The sequence below is a fragment of the Aythya ferina genome (genome assembly GCF_964211825.1).
Source record: "Aythya ferina genome assembly, chromosome: 1".
Lineage (NCBI taxonomy): Eukaryota > Metazoa > Chordata > Aves > Anseriformes > Anatidae > Aythya > Aythya ferina.
This window is the reverse complement of record NC_140296.1, coordinates 105515011-105535405: the sequence shown is the minus strand read 5'-3', so window position 1 is coordinate 105535405 and position 20395 is coordinate 105515011. Positions and strand designations below refer to the sequence as shown.

General features: G+C 37.1%; 1 protein-coding gene across 7 annotated transcripts in view; it reads right to left on the bottom strand.

Moving 5' to 3' along the window:
- Nucleotides 1–20395, bottom strand: part of ROBO2 (roundabout guidance receptor 2) — an 897160-nt gene that overhangs the window by 25756 nt on the left and 851009 nt on the right. For all 7 annotated transcript variants that reach the window (XM_084538901.1, XM_084538898.1, XM_084538899.1 and 4 more), the window contains 3 exons: nt 16124–16280; nt 9949–10209; nt 6522–6730 (listed from right to left, as the gene is read on the bottom strand). In XM_084538901.1, the coding sequence (XP_084395027.1) occupies nt 6522–6730; nt 9949–10209; nt 16124–16280 (627 nt within the window). The remainder of the gene's footprint in view (nt 1–6521; nt 6731–9948; nt 10210–16123; nt 16281–20395) is intronic.

The following is a 20395-nucleotide window of genomic DNA, read 5'->3' as shown; positions in this document are numbered from 1 at the left end:
TACATTGTTTTGTCCATTTGCTAACCAGCCACTGAGCTGTTGCGTAGGATATAATACATGTGATCATGGAACAGTTTTAAAGTGTCTCTAGGAGCAGTTGCTATTTTTCATCTACTCTTAGAAGGGCTCAATCCAGCTGAAAAAAAGAGTTCACATTTTAAGTATGAGATGTACTTAAAATCTGCAAACGTCCTTAATGCTCTGTCCAACACATGTGCATACATCTCTCTCTTTACATACTCACGGCCATGCCAGGTTTTCTTAACAACACCAAAATGTTAATTATCAGTAGAGCATTGTCCTCAGACTGCCAATTTTTCAGGCTAACGCTCTAGACAAGCCCTGTTCCTGACCTCCTCTGCACTCCCATGGACAGAGAGCACCAACAGGCACTCTGCCCATGGGTCGCTTCTCCTTCCCCTCGCCTCTATCACCTACGTGAGGAGGCAGCACCTGTCATGCTGCAAGCACGGCTCAATCCTGGCATGGATGTGAGCTATACTGGGTGAGGACGTCAATGCAGCTAACAACTAAAGCAAATGATGATGTGACTTCTGGTTGCTGGACCACCTGCAGACTGCAAACTGAAGCAAAGCTTTTCATAACTGCTCGAGTCAGCAAGCTGCCATCACCAAAAGCTGTGTGTGCCGCTAACCTGGTGAATTCTCATAATATCCACTCATTCACTCTGCCTGTGTTTGCCCTCCAGGGGTGTGGACATGGCCCAGTTGGCACGGGCCTGCTGCAGCCCAGCCCAGGCCCCTCAAGCCACCATGTAGCTGTGTTCACTGGGTGCACATGGGGATGCCTTCTCTAATGGCATCCACCGGCCTCTTGTTTTCCCAAATCAGATGCACATTTGTTTCTCTCTGAATAAAGGCAGGATAAGAGATGCTGACATCCCTTTCAGATCAACCGTGCATTTGCAAATGGAATGAAATAGGCTTTTAGTGTCTCCTTTACATGCAACTCACTATGTGTTTTCCAAGAGCACATTTGAGTTTTTACGCTTTCTGGCAACTGTAAATTTTACTCTTGCTGACAGCAGCAGTAAATGCTTTATGTGGAACAAAATCAACTCTGTGAAAAGTTGAACTCTGTTTTCTTGCTCCATAAAATATCTCTTGGTGCTAACGCAAACAGAAAGCTTCTTTGCTCTCAGGGAAAGGTAGGGGTACTTGAGGTGCTAGCTTCTTGTAGGTTGCGCACTACAGCTTTTAGTGGTATTTTGCCTACAATAAAAACAGTATTTTTCTTTGCAAGGCGTATTCTTGCTTTACTTTAGGGAAAAAAAAAAATCTAATGCACTTGTGAAATAAAAGCTGCTCACAACAAACCTAACATTTCTGAAAATTCCATTTGGTACTCTTCTGCATACACAAAACTCTACATGCATGCTTAAAATTAACAACCAATGTTACTGGGACTTGTATGGGCATGCTTATGTGCTTTCCTTTATAAGACCATTAAGTGCATGCTAATGTTAAGTCACTATTCCTCTGCAGGTTTTTTGATGGAACAGGACCAGACTGATCAGGTTTGTGAGGTATGGGTGAAGTCCCCAGGGACTGATGCTACTCCAGCTGAAATTGGTTACAGAATTCCTCTAGTCTGTGTATAGGAGAAAGGCATTGACCTCTTTGGTCATGATTATAAAGAAGGAATGACCAATAATTTTAGTGGAAGTGATGAAATAACAGGGGGCAGTAGTCATTGTAACATTAGAATAAACATGAATAATGGAAATTCCTGAATGCAGAATAAATGTGATCATACTTTAAAAATTCAGCTTGGACTTATACTTTACAATATACTTCCCCAGAGATATCCCAAATATTAAATGTATACAACTAAAATAAACCATTAATATTTTAAAATTTTTATGTGGGGACAGGAAACTCTAAATAAATTGAGTCAAAACACATATACATATTTGGCACTTCAGAGGTCCAACCATAATTAATGTCCTTCATAACCATTTAATGAAAAATGAATTTATGTCATTTAGCCAAATTTATTTGTGTTTGCATTTTCAATCTTTTTAGGTTTTTTGGTTTCCGTATTGCTGAAAGGCACGAAAAAATTCTCAAATTTATTCAAGCTGTTAGAAAAGAAATGCACACAGAACATTAAGTGGTTGCTCAAATGTTGCTGAGCTGTAAAATACTATGATAAAGTGGCATCTTGCTGTGTCTCTATTACTTCTTCAGCACTAAAATTAATTTATGATCAGTCATCAATTCATTTACATGTCGTTTTATGCTAAATCCATCCTTGCTGATGAATGCATATCCCTCGATCCATTAAGCTAAAGTCTGCGCTTTATAATATGACCCTGCTAATTGTTGCATTACCATTTTTATGAGATACAAAAACTAGCAGTTTCCTATTTTCTGAGCACATATTTAATCCATGATACACATTCTTCCTATTAAATGCTATCTGTCTAACTGCTTATAAAATAGAATCTTCTGCAATAGGCATCCCTAACCAAATCAATACAAATACTGAACTCTGCTATGGTAAAATATGGTTCACAAAAATGATTTTGTGTAATTTCCAAGAATTATTCCACTTGTGCTCAGACACAATGAATGAACAACTTTTACCATACAGACAATGATCACTGATTCTTTTAATCAAGACCAAAACATGCCAAATAAGTGACTTTCTTCCTTACTGAGCTATATAACCTATAGCAATCTTTATAATTTCAGATCTCGATAATTTTATTAAGAAAAAAAAAAAAGTTTTACTATCTGTATGTAATGGCATTCTTTACAAGAATATCCTTCTGCTTCTATCAGTTTGTATCAGTTAGGGAGGAAGAGGGCCTGTTCTAATTTCCACGCTAGTTAATGGGTGTATCTCTACCCTCAGTAAAAATGCACTAGGACTGAACTACTAACTTCACTAGTGGTGCTGGGGGAAGAAAAGATAAGGGGAGGGCTAAAAAAGCCCCCCAACAATAGTAATTTGATCTGACAAAACCTAGCGTTCTTCTGTTATTTCATTGGGAAAAAATAATTTCATATATTCATTATATGCAATTAATTACATCTATTAATGTAGAATAATATAAGACTCTTCATAACCTTTCATGCCATAATTCTCCACAGCAATTCATTATAAAGGTAAACACTAAAAATAAGCAAAAGATAAAGCAAATTTCAATGTGTCTGTGAAAGCAAAAGGAACTTTAAATGATTGTGAACAGAAAATCAAGTTAGCAGAAGTTTTAGACCTGCTTTTCAGCTGTTGTTGTTTGTTTTTGTCTTTAAATCCAAACTAGGAACTTAGTATCCTAGAAAACCAGTTTGGGAACAAATCAAAACATTGACTTTGATTTCTTATTCCATTATACAAACATCCAAACCTAAGCCGCCCTCCTTGAGTTTTCTTTGCAATATCTGGAAAATATTACGATACAGTTACAGTGTACTTCTCCTTTCTCCTCACTCTGTTATACATGTCAATGTTATGTCTCTGTCACCTGCAAAGAGAAAAGCTTAATAGCGCAGATTAAATCCCTGTCTGAATCTCCAGTTAGCTGTAACTAAAACTCAAGAGCCTGGAAGGCAACCCAACTTTTAAGCAGTTTATAAGAGCAACACTGTGGTTTCAGAGAAATTTAGCAGTCTGAGCTCGGTTCACCCAGTGCCAGTGTTTCCCCGTTGAGAATCCCAAATTTGGCATTGGATGAAAACCTCAGTCTCAGCTCAGCCGTGAAGAACAAAGTACCACTGCACTCCTGGAGTGGGTGTCTTCAAGCCATCACTGAGGCGTGCTAACAGTGAGGAAACACATCCTGCTCATTGTACAGCAATTCTATTCTGGGGAAGTCTTGACTGAGGAATGCCAATTTATTTTTACTACAAGCACTAAACTCACAGGACATGTTTAAAAATGTACAGAAATATTGCTTCTTCCAGATTAGCTGTTCTCATTTGCCTCCATTTTTTTGATATAATGTAATGTTTAAAGAAATGAAAATGTAGTACATAGTTTCCTAGGAAAGTGCTTGCTTAAATCATCAAAAGCCCTATGAAAAGAAGTAAAGAAGTAGCTTATACATGTATTTTCTCAGTTAAATAAATAAATAAATAAATAAATAATTCTTCTACAGTATTCTAAAAGCAATCAAGTAAGAGAATGAGAAACAGCTTAGAAACAATGGATGCAATTTGTTTTATACCCTCCTTAACACTAGTAAATGCAACCTGGACAGGTTAACAGAAACAGATACACAAAATTAAAATTCTCTTTTGAAACAATTCTCCCAAGTAAAACAAGCAATTTCCTTCTGCCTCCTAATAAAAAACAAGTCCAGCTCAGAAAATTAAGGTTTTGCCCACATAGTAACCAAGGAAAACAGCAGCTTTCTTATTCTCAGAGTTTGCAATTTTATAGATTATTTAAACTAACTTGCTGGATGTATTTTTGCAGGGCTATAGTTTCCTAATTCTTTTAAGCCAATATAAGTGTTGGCTATAAGCTATTGGGGCAGCCTGTCATTTTGCTTTCCTTCTGACTGCACAGCCCCCTCCTGCAGTGCTGACAAACACATTGCCATGCAGTGAACCAGATCACGGAACAGATCCAGCCAGGAATTAAACAAGCAAAGGAAAAAGCAAAAGAAAAACCTTAATTTTCAGCTGGGTGAAACAACATTGAGAAGGTGGTAGGGATGAGTGGGTGTGCAATTAGATCACCTTACAAACAAGCTCAGTCTATGTTACCAGGTTCTGCTGAATTTCTTCCAAAACAAAACAAAAACAAACAAAAAAATAACACCAGCAGGTTTTTAACATTTCAATAATTAAGTAACATATTTAACTAAGAAAAAAAAGCTTGAATGTTATTCATAAAAACATAAACTGCAATGAGCACAAAATTCCTTGAATTGTAGCAGAAATACATCTGTTCCTTACTTTGCTGGTCCAAAATATTAGGTGAAAATGTAAATGTGCAAAAAACTAATTTTTTGATTTACAGATATATCAAGACCAACATATTAATACATTCCAAATGGAAAATATATAGCAACCTGATTATTTATTTATTTATTTCTATATTACCAGTGCAAAAACCCTTACTGCATTCCTAATGGAGAGGTTTCTGAGCCACTCGTGAGATATGCAAAAATATGCAGAATTATAGCCTGAAGGAGATTATACTAGAAATTCAAGCAAAGTGACTTAACATACTCATGCACTAATAAGTTAACCTTCAGAATTCAGGGATTTAAACTTTAACTCTACAGCCTTCAGTTGGATCCAGACTTCAAATTGCAGCATTAGAGCTACAGTTCTTAAGTCTTAATTAGATTGGCAAGCAGTCTGGCCCTAGGGTGAGGGAAAACCTGGAAAGTGGGATAAAGCAACACACTATTTAATTAACAAGGGAAAGGGAAGGAAATTATAGGTATTGATGTTCCATCACTGTCATATTCCTGTAGTGTTTTCAGAATAACAATGTTTAAAAAAGGGTGCAAAATTCTTAGAATTTGCAAAGGCCACAACAAGACAAAAAATAAGCAGTGCTGTTGTAGTAATGTGTTATTGAGCCAGTCTCCCTGCAGGTGCAGCTAACAACTTTCTTCCACAGAGATAAAAGACTGAAGAAGCAGCCACCAGCCATCATGAGCTGTGGACACTATGTACATTTGGGTCTATACGAAAGCTGTACATTGTGGATATAGTATATTATATAGAAGTCCAAGTTCAACCTGAAGGGAAATATGGTGACTTCTAAAAAAGCTCATTGTGCCCATATAAAGTTTGTATTTAAAATATATATATATACATATATATTTCCCTGACTATATTTTATCGACAGCAATTTTATTTATTCACTTTCTGTATGTTAGGTTATCATATCCTTCTAGTTCCCCTTTGATGATCCCTATTGTAACTTTCCAATGCACGCAAAAGGACAAAAGCAGGGAGAAGGAGTGTCAGAATAATTAAATATCTTCACTGAAAGGGAACAATTACTAATTTCAGCAATACAAAATAGGTTCAAAGTACACATTTTCCTACATAAATGTTATATTTACGCTACAAGCAAATGTTGTGCTGATCCAACTACACTTAGTATGAAGTCTTTTAACTTCCTTGTGTTCATCTGTAAAAGCATTTACCCAGTGAAATATCTGAAAGTGATCTAAGATAAAATTTTTATGCTGCTCCTGATTTTGAAATATATATTCCTAAGCTGAGGTCTTCCCCCTCCTTTTTATGTAACTGGCTTGCTTCTCCAGTACAGTGAACTTTTCATGAAAGCTAGGATATAATTGAGTTTTCTTTCAAGTCTTTAAAGCTTTTTAAAATTCATGAATTTTCTTATCATTTTGCAGCAAAGTATTTTCAAATCCTCCTTTAACTTTAGTGTTTAATATTAACACATTTTAAATGTTACAGAAATAGAGTGGAATAAATTTTCACTTAAAAATTGTTTGATTAATGATGTATTTTACTGTGAGGAACAAGCTGGTGTCAATGTTTACCGTGTTTGGTTACCTGTCACAGAGCTGTCTAGATTGTCCATACTGGAGCCTGGAGTATGCTCTAGACCTCTCAGTGGCCTGCTGATTTCTACAGTTTCTTCTTCAATATCATCCTCATCATCATCTGGAACATCTGTTTCCAAGTCTGAAATAAGGTTTCCGGATACATATCCTAGAGGCGGAACTGGAGCCTGAGGAGGTTGTGTATTGCTTTGGATGTGCCTACACAAACAAACAGGAAAACAGCATCAGAACAGGTGAAACTTTGTACCCCATGGTCAACAGAACATCAGACTCTCAGTAAGTCATCATGCAGATTTACAAAATATGCTTGTTAGGTCAAACTCAAATAAAGCCTGTGCACTTTCCAATATTAAATATACAACCCCTCCTGTAACACAGGGAAGGTCAAGATCATCCTGTAACAGGTGAGGAACTGATGTAACCGGATAGTACATAAATCATGTAGGAAGTCCACAGAAAAGCACAATGAAACCCAGCCTACTATACAAGTGTCTCAACCAACATTCCACCTTGCAAATCACACATTTGAGCCAAATTTATTTTTTTTTCCTTCTGCTTGAACAGACTCAATGGTCTTATGGAAAACTCACCCTCAAGAGGAGGAAATGACCAATAGGGCAGAATAAATCTTGAAGTCCAATGAATTCATTATCAGTAAAGACTTTTTATTTTGCTTAATTCCAAGTAGTTTAATTGATTTATTTCCAGCAGTATTAGGGCATGCATGCATGAAATTACTGCATGCAGCAATCACAATTAAAAAAAAAAAAAAAGAAAAACAAAGATAAAAAACACCCACAGGATAGCTAAATAGCCAAAGGCAAGCACTGGGCTTGGATTTTCACTTATGTGGTCTCTGAGACTCTAAAGAGGAGAAGAACAACCATCAGCTTTTAATTCTGCTTTCAATGCAGCTTTTTTTCACAGCACTACAGGTACACAGCAAGCTGTGTCAGGGGACCCAGACATGACTGCCCTTGGCATAGGAGCATGAACGGGACTTGAATTCACTAGCTGAGCCTTGTGGGAGGCCTTGGGGGGCTATTCATGAGGTGCTGTGACCTGATGCCAATTGGCAGAATGCTGGATGTGGACCAGGACTCTGCTGGTCTTTTGCTTGGTCACCAGCATACCAGAAAAAAATCGCAACTGTCACCTGTAAGGCTACCTAGATCTACTGTGTTTTCACTGAGCACTTGGTGCTGTATTATTGCCTACACTTGATAAGCACAGTAATTCTTGCTATGCAAACAGTCTTTTTTCATAATGTAAATCTATCAGATTGGAGAATGTCATGGTAAATGTTATGGACCACTGGAATCTCTTTTTGCCTTCATGTGTAGGTTTTAAATTATTGCTTATCCTAAGGCTTATTTGCAGCGCAAAGGTTTCATTTCTGATATACAGCCCCCTTCTGATTAACAGTTCTTGAATAGTTTTCTCCCTGGACACCAGGGTCTTGGCTATGTAGTGTTCAAAACACTGCGCAAAAGGGCACTATGATCTCACTAACCCTCAATAAACAGTGTGATTAGCTCCTAATCAAGCAAAATACTAAAGTATATGCTTAATGTTCAGCATGTGATAGAACAATTGAAGTCAATTTCTCATGTACTTGTAGTTAAGCATATACTTAAGTGATTTGCTGGATCAAGGCCATAATGATTATGTACTTTTCCTGTAATCACTAATGTGCTCTTTCTTAAATTCTTAGTTGTCTGGTCTCTTCTGTTACTCCTACAGTAACCTATCTGATAGGTTTCACCTTGTTGTTTCTCCCCTTTACACTTGACAGGTTAACTTGTGAAAAGAAAATAAAGAAATCTTCCTTCTCGTTTAAGACAGTGGAGGACTTTTCACTGACTTTGAACAGCCTTCACTAGATGCATTAACAGCATGGTGTGTCTTCAGCCAAACAATATCACATTACTTCTATTTTCAGCTCCCAATATTTACCCCCAAACCTACTGTAAGGTATTAGTATGAAAATACAGGTTATTGCCTCTATATCATTATTTTTTTTTTTTAGTTTCATGTACAATTAACTGTGCTCTTATAAAAGAGTGATGTTAAAACCTGTATATTCCTAAGTACATTATGAATGTCCCTGATCAATTTTCATTTCTCCAAAAAGGGAGCAGGACCTTTCCCATCCAAAGCTAGAGGCTTTGCTACTGAGTTCAGCCATGTTATCCACTACCAGACTGGCACCTGCAGTTTGCAGGGTGTAGAAAGCATAACAGCTGCAAAATGCAGGAGCAATTGCCTGTTCAGACGAGGTATGCATCTGCGTGCTGGCTCGCAAGCCAGCAACCTTCAAGAGGCCAGGTTTAGCTGCTGCCTGGGATTTGGGTCTGTCCCACAGCAGGCTGGGCTCTGTGCTTGGCAGCGTGGCACCGCCGTGAGACCAAAGTACCCTTTGATGAAGTGCAGATTGCAGACAAGCCTCCAGGCTTCAGCAGTGTCCAGGGAAAACAGCTGGCTTTGGTTTGGCACAGCCTGCCTACCTGCCTGGTCTATTTATGGTAGCTCAAGCTGAATAACTTCGTGGCTTTATTCACCAGTATGGAAAGCCTGCTTCCCCACTGGCAGCGTGCCACTCAGTAACTATCTCTACTCCTGTCCTCTGAGAGTCTTGGGCTTTGTCTGGATATAAAAGTTTTTAAAGGACAACTGCCACTTAGGGAACATCCAGAAAGCAACTGACCTTCATCGCATCCCCATCTGGTGCAGATGACAAGTTCCTTTTCAGTCCCCAAAGAGACTGCTTCTGTTTGTTTTACAGGGGAAATGTTACTGTGATATTTGCTTGCTCTTCCCTTAAATAAGCATAAAGCACTCTGATATGCAAGATCCACTCTGTAAATTCTAACAACTTCCTTCCTGCCATTTCTGTTTTTTCCTTATGAATCAGAAATTTTCATGGTGTTTCAAAATACAGTCAGATTTACAAATGCTTCATTCTCATGTGACAAGGAATAAAATCTGCTACATTTCTATTTCAAGTAACTAGCATAATTTTTAAGCAGAAAGTGAGGTTCTCAGTATTACTGAAATTCTTTAAAAAATCATGCCTTTTGCTAGCCTGAGAAGAGACTACTGTGAACTGCGTACAAGTTGTCAGTAGGTGGGTGTTAACTTTTCAGTTGCATATATGCAGAATTCCAGAGGAATATTATTTTCATGTGTTTTTAGCCAAGATTTAATATATTGCCATGCATTAAGGTTTCAAAAGCAACTACCAATGTTTAAAGCCTTTGCATTGTAGATACAGTTTTGCTATTTCTTTTTCTATCTTATGGTTTTGGAAACATTACTGAAATTTGTTGAGCACCACTGATGTTTATGCCACCACGGAATAGATTATTATTATGCTTTCATTTCCCAAGCTGCAGGTGCACCCTTCAAACATTTACCATGTCTGCTTTGCTATATCAAACTGGTAGGCCCTGGTTAATTCATCAAGGTGGGCTTGAAGCATTGGCTGCATCTCCTCTCGTGGAGAAGGTGTGAGGGTTGCAGTTGACTGTTGTCCAAAGGAGATTGCAGGTGATGAAGCTACTCCTCGCACAGGAGGTGTGGGAACACGATCATCGTCTTCTTCAAGCTCATCCTCCATGCCCTGATGGAGGTAGGTCTGAACGGGCAAAGGCGGACACCAACCATCACTGTCATATCTAAAATAAAAACCAAGTAAACTTAGTATATATCAAATCTCAGCTCTGAGGTGCAGCAGAGGATATACAGGATTTGTGCTACAGATTGAAGCCTTGCATACAGTGTGAGATTTAACATTTACTGAAAATAGGGTCATAATTGCTTAAATCCTCCTTAGTGATTCCATTTAATTTTTCCCCACAACTGCTAAGCAACTTGAATAAGATGTGCAACAAAATAATTACAGATACATTATCACATTTGTTAATGGCAATAAAATAATGTTCCCCCACAATCAGCAACAAAAATGAACTAACTCACTTCCTGGATCATTAACCTCGGAGAATGTATTGATAATTGACCTAGACATGAAAATAGTAGCATTCTTAAAAGGCAGAGTGAGCTTTACACAGTTGCCCTTATGTGCTTCCTTACTCCCACCTTCCACTTTATTTGTCTTTTTTTGTGTTTTTTTTTTTTTTTTTTTTTTTTTTTTTTAGTTTGTAGTTTAAATAAAACCCCACACTTTCCACATACATTTTGGTCTTTCCACATAGTGTATAGCTATCTACAATGATGCGTAACACATTTATGTCACAGCAGCACTGACCTTAGCATATGCTATCCCGCACGGCCAGCTAAGATACATCTACCATGCATGTTGACGGCTCTGCCAGCACCCCACCTCCTAACCAAACATTCTTGGGACTTACCTAGACAGCGCTAAAGTTCTGAACACTTTCAATACACCTGCCCAAAGCAAATTCAAAGGTTAACAACCACCAATGTCCTTCAATTTGAAGGAGAATTTGATAATTCTCTCTTCACATATAAGAAATGCTCTAATAGGTATTACATTTTTTCTGGTTCCATTTTTGGTCTTACACTAAGGGAAAGGAAGAAATACCTGATCCGGGCTAGAAACAGACACTTTATAATCTTATAATCTTAAACTTGGTCAGTAATTCAATCCCTTCCTGTCTCTGTTCTTATCACAGACCTTTCAGTCTGGTGCTGTATTACAGTACCATCTCAGGATCCTGTCCCTGCATCACCCAAAACATATAGGCCCTAGTGACTGTTGAAATACCCAGAACATTATCTCCCCAGAGCAGTTCCCTAATCTGAACACAACTTCTGTTGTAAACAGCTCTGCTGACAATCACACCACTCAAATCTTCTGTCTGTTCTTCACTCAAGTCACACCACTGTCTATTCTTCCCATCCTCAACACATCCACTCTGCAGTCCCTTGAGTATCTGCACACATTTCTTAACTCTCAGTGTATTCCAAAATACCTCAAGATAGACAGCTCTTTTGAAAAGACAAGCAGACAACCAAAAGCTCTCACAGCTCCTTCACTGTCAAATCATCTTGTACACTAAAGGCCATTCCCCAAGCATCACCTAAGTCACATCTTCTTTCCACCTTCAAGGACTGCAGACAAGGTACACCCTTTTGTCTGCAATACAGTTAACTATGCATTGAGTTATAGAGTTTATTTCTCAAGAAAAGGAACCTTTTTTAAGGTTCCTTATTTGGAAGGAATTACCAATTTACCAGAGCAAAATGAATCATAGCCTATTTTCTCATGTGAGGAGCTAGGTTACAAAAATGCTGGGAACAGAGAAGTTTCATAACCTGTCCTATGAACAGAAGATTGACTTTAAGCAAAAACAAAGGTTTCTAAAATTAACTAAAATTCTTTTTCCTTATTCTAAAGTGTGTAGGCTGTATTTGAGAGTACAGATTCAAATCTGGCTTAATCATATGAAAGCCTGTGGAAAATACATCTTTTAATTAAAGCTGGTGTCACTTTAAATCCATATCTAGATGTAACTGTACACAGATACACACGCACGTTATGTATACATAGGGACAAATGAATGTTGCATCTTAACAGCTGGCATTAGGAGCTATGAGTGACTGATCCATTACCATTTTCATAACATGGAATTTTAAGAAAATGTTATATGATATAAATTTGACTGCTTAGGAGATGGTTAGGGTATTACTAGCTCTAATTTCTCTTTCCTAGCAATATTTACTCATGACATTGGCACCTAAAGGTGAAGAGACCATCCTAACTCATGCTGCTAAAAATTTACAGTGCAACAGCTCTGTCTTTTACACTTTTACACTCTCAACCTTATGCTTCTTGTAATGGCTTCTTTAAAAGGGGCAGGGCTGTAAGAGACTCCTTAGTGGCTTTCCGATAACGCATAAATGGGCTTTTGATGTAATCTCCTATTGACCCCACTTGTTTCAAACCCCCAAATGTTCAGCTTGATTGTTTATTCCTTAACAAGAAGGTTCTGCACAACTACTGATCTTCACCTAGGTCTTCTTTGAAATAGAAAGGAGCCTAAGCCTGAAGCTTAGGATATTGAGATTAAAAATTTCAGGTATGAAAATGTTTGCCTTTATAATGTAAAATGTGCAAAAAGCCACCAATTATACAATGCATTTAACCAAAAATAAACCTGCAAAGAAAAGCAAGCAAACCTATCATCTGTATATAGTAACTACATAAATTACACAGTAATTTAAACTTCTGGAACCACCACAGTCAATACTGGTCGCATCCATGTTCTTTCTGGTTCCCCGAGTAAATACAGCTTGGAAAAATGCATGTAACCTTTTCCAAATACTTCTCATTAAACTCCAAACACCTTAATTTCAATAGAGACTTCTGACAGTAATTTCATAATAATCAATTTTAAGTCCTTAAATATGTTCTGTTGGACAAACATGAAACTTTACATTTCTAATATTTTTATTTTATTCTTAGCACTTTAATTCTATATTAATCTTTTTCTGTTAAAAAGCATGGTTCATTACACTGACAGTGCTTCTTCTTCAACATAAAAAATAGGTGATAGGTGATAGGAAACATTCTATAAGAATTCTGGTTCAATACGAACATTGTTGCAGGAGAGAAAGCTTCCCTCTCTAGGCCCTGCAAGAAAGCATTCTTTTATTTTTTTTAAATGTAAAAGGTATTATCTTCTATACTTTTTTTAAAGAAAACTACTATCACATATATTGACATCCAGCACCTAATACTCTATTTTAAGGTGTGATCAATAGTAAGAAATAAAAATAACAAATGTTAACTATATGAAGACTGCCTTTTCCAGGGTTGGCTCAAGATCATGCATATTACTGGTGAAAAAAAATATATAAATAGATGATAAAGAAGAATAAAGAAGCATTTCTCTACTGTTGAGCTTATTACATAAAACCAATCAAAAGCATCTTCTCTGAAAAAGGCAGAAAGGGAAAGTTTGATTGGAAGCTACTCCAGGAAAAGAGAAATTTCAAACACCTTGAAGTATATACAAGTGAAAATTAAGGAAAACAGCAAGGAACAAGCACAGTTTGTAGAAAACTAAGAAGAAGGGTAAAGTTTCACAGAAAAGAGCTCACTAGGGAAACAATACTAATAAACAGACTTTCTGCACAGGTTAAACGGGAATACAGTACATCAGTACATCCCCAAATATACCATGTCACAAAGAATGGCTGCTTGGATTTACGTATTCACCCTTTCTTATGTGCGTTGCAGTTCATAGAAAAATGGAGGTGAATGCAGACCTTGATTCTTCTGGGGAGAAGATGTTAGAGAGAGTCAAGAATGTGTTTTTTTGTTTTTGTTTTTCTTCCCTTTATGATTAAGTTACGTGAGTTTTTTCTAACATTGCTGTTGTGGATTTTTGTTATACGTTTTTAGCCAACAGGCTCCTGGTGTTAATACCTAGTAAGTACAATCAGGTATCAAAATTGTTTAGTTTATTTGGGAACTCATGCCAATGAAACTCACACTTGAATTCAAGAGTCATAGGAAGAGAAGCACAGAAAAAGTATCTGTTTATAAGCCAGATTCCTTGTTTTATTGCTCTAAATGTTCACCTTTTATATCACATTGTGAGAACTTTAACAAAGTCTTCAGTTTTCCTGACTGGAAATTAATTTTTCATTTGTAATTCACAATATAATTATGTCTGCAAATAATTAATTCTAAAGTTAAAACACATTGAACTTATCATACATAGTATACATCAAAGAAAACCAAGAAAAACAAAACAGTTAAAAAAAATTAAAAAGAAAAGACATTTTAAAACTCAACATGTCAATATTAAATGGAGCATAAGGAATGCAGTCTATAATTCATACCATTTTAGAATGTTGAAAACCACAGAAACAAGATCAGCCCCTGAATACGATATGACTATTAGCATTGGGTAGATCCTCAGGAAGTATGGGCATTGCAGCTTCATTGGGTTCATCGAAGCTTTTTGCAAAATGCTGTAACTTGGGACTGATACTGGAAGATTCTGTATTTGTCTTTGATTGGTAAAATGCACACTAGAAGATCTTGTTACAATCACTACTAATTTGAAAGATAAACTGAATTGTTGGGAACCTGTAACACTGGTGATTACCTTACGCTTAGATAACCAGTGTTGTCTTGGTGATCAATATAATTCCCTGTAGCTAGATAACAGATATTTTATGAAACTGAGGAGTCAAGCCCTGTGTCAGAAGGGATTTCCCTAGAAGGTACTTCCATTTACCTTTTATACTATTTCATTGTCCTTGAAGAAAATCCAAGTTGTTTGCCTTCTATAGCATAATTATTTTAGTGAAATCACTGAACACGTGTTTTAAGGACATAAACTGATAAGGACAAATACTATATGGCTAAACCATCTTAAATTTATTTTAGCTTTTTATAACAGGATACAGAAAATAATGCCTATCTGCAATTTTTGCCTTGAGATTTAAACAATACTTAAAACCACTACGTAAATCCATTTTTCCTTACATTTGCTTTGGAATTCTAATTCTAATACAGCCTGAATGAATTTTAAAAGGAATTCAACTGACTTAGAGTTAGTTACTGTTCAGTTTAAAAGTTGAAAGACTTCGCATAAATTAACATTTAATTCTGATTTTCACCATAAAAATAGCGATGATCAATTCATGCTTACAAAAGAGATAGCACTTGAAATATTTTTATTCAGTAAAACTATTACAATGATTTTTAAAACATATGTTCATCCTTAGGAAATATTGATTAATCCATGTATTTAAACAGGCAGATTTGTCCCAGACCGAACCCCAATGTTTCTCAAGGGCTCCAACAGAGCTGATCACAGTAAACTACCTTTTTTTTTTTTTTTTTTTAATATATTCTGATTTTCCTCCAGCGTTTGACAATTTGGTATTTCATGTAATTTCACATTATAAAAAGCATTCCATAATTGTTCTCTGTGCAGGAAATGTCTCTTTCCTCTTATTTACTGCTTTCTGTGTGATTTTGTGTCCTTAAGAACAAGTTTAAGCTATCCAAAAAAAGAAGTGTAAGGTTCCAGAAACTCAGGAGTTGTTTAAATTCAAAAAATGCCTACAAATAACATGCCTTCCTCAACTGTGAAATTTCTTCTAAGAGCCGATGAGAAGATTATCGTCCACTGGTTGATCTTCTAAAATTAATCCAATTTAGTGTGGGGTTTATGTTCTTTTGGCTCCAATATTTCTAAACATCAAACCAGTGAAAAAATACAGGAGCCAGATTATGTCATCTTTACTCACTGAGTCCCATCATCTGCAAGCAGTTCCAACAGAATTCAATTAGGCTACATGTGAAGTGAGATACTTCTCAGCATGAGTAAGCAGAGAAAACCCTACATGATGATGAAGCAAGGTCACTTTTATTTCCATCTTCAGTCACTATCACAGGAAGCTACTCCAATATTCCTCCTCCATAGCCTTCAATAGGTCTATAGGATAAGGCGCTCTCATTTTTTTAAGCAAAACAGAATAACATTCTCATTTGGAAAAAAAAAAAAAAAAAAAAAAAAAAAAAAAAAAAAAGCCTCATCTCCACAAACCACAGACTTTTCTTCAACAGAAAAAGAAAAAAATTACCCTGCTTCTTGCTGATCCACCCCGTAGTGTTCCAGCTCTGTGCCTGGAAGTGGCTGCACAGGAGGGGGTGGGAGGGGAACACTGGCCCAATTTGAACCATTATTTTTCTGGGGTTTGGCAGTATTTTTGTTTTTCTTCTTTTTCCCTCCTTTGCCACCTGCAAATTCAAAAAGAAAAATAAAATGTTTGAGATATGATGTGAAAAAAAGCTGGCTATTTTAATTTCTTTTAAAGAATTTGGATTCCAGATGGCATGCCCCAAAACAGAAGATGTATTTATATCTTAGCAGAATCAGTATCAATGTGCTAATGTTGTTAGAGGTTATAAATAATAATAGAATGGAAAAACATTCTGAATAATTGTTTAAAGTCACTTTTTTTATGTGAACTCCACATATTTGCACCACCATAGTGCCAAGGAAAGACATATCTTGTTGCCTCAGAAATACATTTACTGATTTATTCATGTATGCTTTATGACTTCTTACAATCACTGGTGGATAAAAATATAATGGACCTTAGCAAATTCTTTCAAATGTCAGAATCTGGTGTGCTTATAACACTGTTTTGCATAATTTCTTTGTGGAAAACATAGAGGTTAAGGACACAATCTAAAACATTGTCATTAGACTCAATTTTTTTCAGCCAGAACGACAAGTGTAAGTTGTCAAAACCAAAAAGAAGTGGTGTTTTGCTGATAGGAATTTACTAAGTTCTATTTTTTAAAATACCAGGAAGTCATTTACAATATTTTAGGACTGCCTGTTTCACAGGATTCAAATACCTTGTGCTGTTATAGAGAACAGGCTCTATTCCTGACATACAGCTCTAATGGAACAACTTGAGGAAGTGAATTGAGCAATGCATTTTACTTGAGCTCTCTTTTCTTTTCTTATAATTCTTTTGCCCAGTTTTCCAGTTGAGACACTTCAATTTGTGGGAAAGTGATCTTCCAGAAGAAGCTCTCTTCCTACTTGTTTTGCTTCTTTTATTTTGCATGACCCTTTTTTCTAGTCAGGAATTCATTAGTAGGAAGACTGGGACACAAGCAAAAATATTTCAAATTCCTTGACTACTTCATGACCCATCTCTTGCCATTTTACCGAGGCTTTCAAACTGGATTGTTGGATGGAAGAATGGTTTGTCATATATGCTTTTCCAGTGGGGTAGCCAGCTAGCAGTTACTCCTGTCTTGCCTGCTGCAGAAAGCACAGTCTAATTCAGTTAACACACAGTCATCTCATGCTTATTTATAAGGATTAGACAACAACAACAAAAAAATCTCAACAGTAATTAATCACAAAAGCCACAACTGACTAGTAAGGCATGGTGGCATTGTGTAGCACCACCTTCTATATCATGGTCTTAGCTTTAGGCACATCCAGAAGGAGGTGCAATTCTGGTAACATAGACAAGCACTTGACACAGCGCTTTTGGTCTAAAAGACAATGTCTCTCTTCCATTATCTCCAGCTGTCAGCTGAACCAAAAAAAAGAAGTGATAGAGAGAGGGAAGGAACAACGTGACTGTGTGATTCAGAAGTAGCCGAGACTTCTCTTTTCTCCTCCTTTTATGGCTGCTAAAGTCAGGGCAATGAGTCCGGCAAGGTTTCTAATCAGCCTGTCTGACAGCAGATTGCACAAGAGACTTCTCTTTCCACTACTGAATTCCAGACCAGAGCTCTTCCTTGCTTGTCTTGGAGATTTTACAGTAAGTCCAGCCAAGATCCTGTCACTCACTATATGGGAACTGAACTGATATTGCATCTAGTAGGCTGCAAGACAGGCTTTTCTCTCCTTTTGCAGCCTGGCAGAGAGGAAGGTTTTATTGAAAAGGGAAAGAACATTTGGATCAACAGTAAAGAAACTCCAGTGATGGTGGCAATGAAGGAACAAATATATGAAACTTCTGGAGGGCAAACGAAGCTTTCAAAGCACAGGTATGGGGGAAAGCAGCATTAGAAGCAGGTACAAAAGAAGGATGTGAATTTAAATTTGTGGGGAAAATTTAGAAAAGTCAAAAGGATCAGGAGCAGATAACAGCTGAGGCAGGAGTGGTTTCTTTGGGATGAAAGCACATGCATAAGTGTGTATGTGTGTGTGTCACAGGGGGATTTAAACTAAGAGTACTCAGGGAAGAGAAATGGAGATGTTCAGTTTAGAGACTAGCTGGGGTGGAGAGGGACATTTTGGAAGTATAGCATCTTGGTAATGTGAGGAGACTGGTAAAATGGAGATTGGATGTGTGGGGTGCTAGATTCAACTGGATTAAGGGTGGGGTTGTAGAGAAAGGTCAAAGATAACAGAGCTATTAGAAAGGGTGAATCACAGCAGAGATCTGATCTCAAATCAAGAAATAAAAGAAAGGAAGTCCAAGGTCATCACTGGTAGGGAAAGCAGTCTACGCTGTACAGTTGGGCAGGAGATTTCTCTTCTTCTATCCTCATGAGCAGAAATATTCCCCTGTCAGACTAGTGGAACAGACACCTCATAGATATAATGCCTGATGTGTGTTTGAAACACAGAAGCCTTGTTTCCCCATAGCAATGAGGCTTGATATTTCAGTGTCTCCTCACACTGAAATTCAATTATATTGTTTAAATCTCTAGATGATTCAGGTCCTGGAAAAAGAATTTGCCAGTCGGCCTGATGATCACAGCACTGACATAAGGTGGGAACTGTGCAAAGTACATCCACAAAATTTCCCTACCTCACAAAGCAGTTGAGTGTTTCATTCCACACTAGGATGAGATTTCTCATTATATTCATTGGAGATAGAAGAGAGACTTAGTCAGAATAATATGTAGTACTTACTGCAGAAATGAGAGAACAAGTCCCTGCTCACCCTGATGGGACTAGGTAATCAAAGCTGGTCTCTTACTCCAATAATGCTCTAATTATCAGCCTATTTGAAGGTCTCTCCCAACTTCTCATGTATTACAGAGATAATTAGTCTGTACTGCAGACATAATTAGTGAGCAAGGGAGAGCAAAATACTGACTCTGCAGTCCAGTAGTCTGACACTCATCTGAGCCACAGGACATCCAGATGTGAGCTGTTTTGATCACAACAGGAGTAGTCTGGCCATAGAAAAGCAGGTTAACAGAAGTCTCCATGTCTCATCAAAAATTGTACTTCAGGCTGAGAAATACTACACAAAATATTTTTCACTTGAAATATTTTTTCAAAATCCAGCTTTTGATCAACTGGCATTTTCTAACAAAAAACTTCAATTGTATTTTCTCAGAAAGTTCTCAGGAAGCTGTAGATGTCAACACATCTAAAGTGTGATACTGCCCTCTGATAACTGGCACATACGTACCTGAGCATATCAATTTCTGCATTTTCATGTAGCCACAGGAGCAAGCTAATTTCCTAGGCCTCTTGCTAATACACCTTACATACAAGGAACAAGAACCATTCCTGAAGAGTTACATGAATTCAGCTCTCACATACCTCTCTGTCAGACCTATAAGTCTATTTTTCTATCTCAGCTAATATTATCCACGAGAACACAAGATTTGCAAATACCTTTGCCTATCTGAGGTATGGGCCAATGTTTATATGCTTCTAATCTCAACACTCAATTTGAATAGTCATTTAAATTGACATAAAGAAGACATTTCTAGAGTTTATCTGTTACTGTTGTGATTGCTCCATCTTACAGTGGAAATTCAAAAGGCTATGGATATAATAGGAATTTGAAAGTGAAGTCCCTTCAGCTCTCATATTTTGGTTATGTATAATAGAAGACTTTCCTTCTAATTGCTGGCTTTTCAATTTTCATCTTGAAAAAAATGCATAATAATATATAACAAAAGCAACAAGTAAGCAAAGTTAAATAAAGAAAAAGGTGTATTTAAATATAATATGCAATCACACATATTGCAATCATTTTCATCCAATGAAAATGTGTCGTGTTTCCAATATAACATGCAGCACACACACACAATTTACATTCTGTTTGTATGCAGACTTGGTGCATTTTTTGAAACTTTAATCATTTTGGGGGGCCTACTTTTATCTCTGAGTTTCTTGGTTGAAATACAGCATTTACAAACAGCTCATGAGAGTGGTGAATGTGTTAACAACTCAACAAAAATATTAATCTCCTCATGAAGTTCATTGGGGGGTTGCCTATAAACTGAGGACCACTGTGGAAACATATTCACAGTAAAAACTGTGCTATCAGGGAAAGGACCTGACGAGGCAAGCTTTGCAATTGTGCCGACAAGTGCTGGGCACAACGGCTGGAAGGATTCTCCAATTAGCT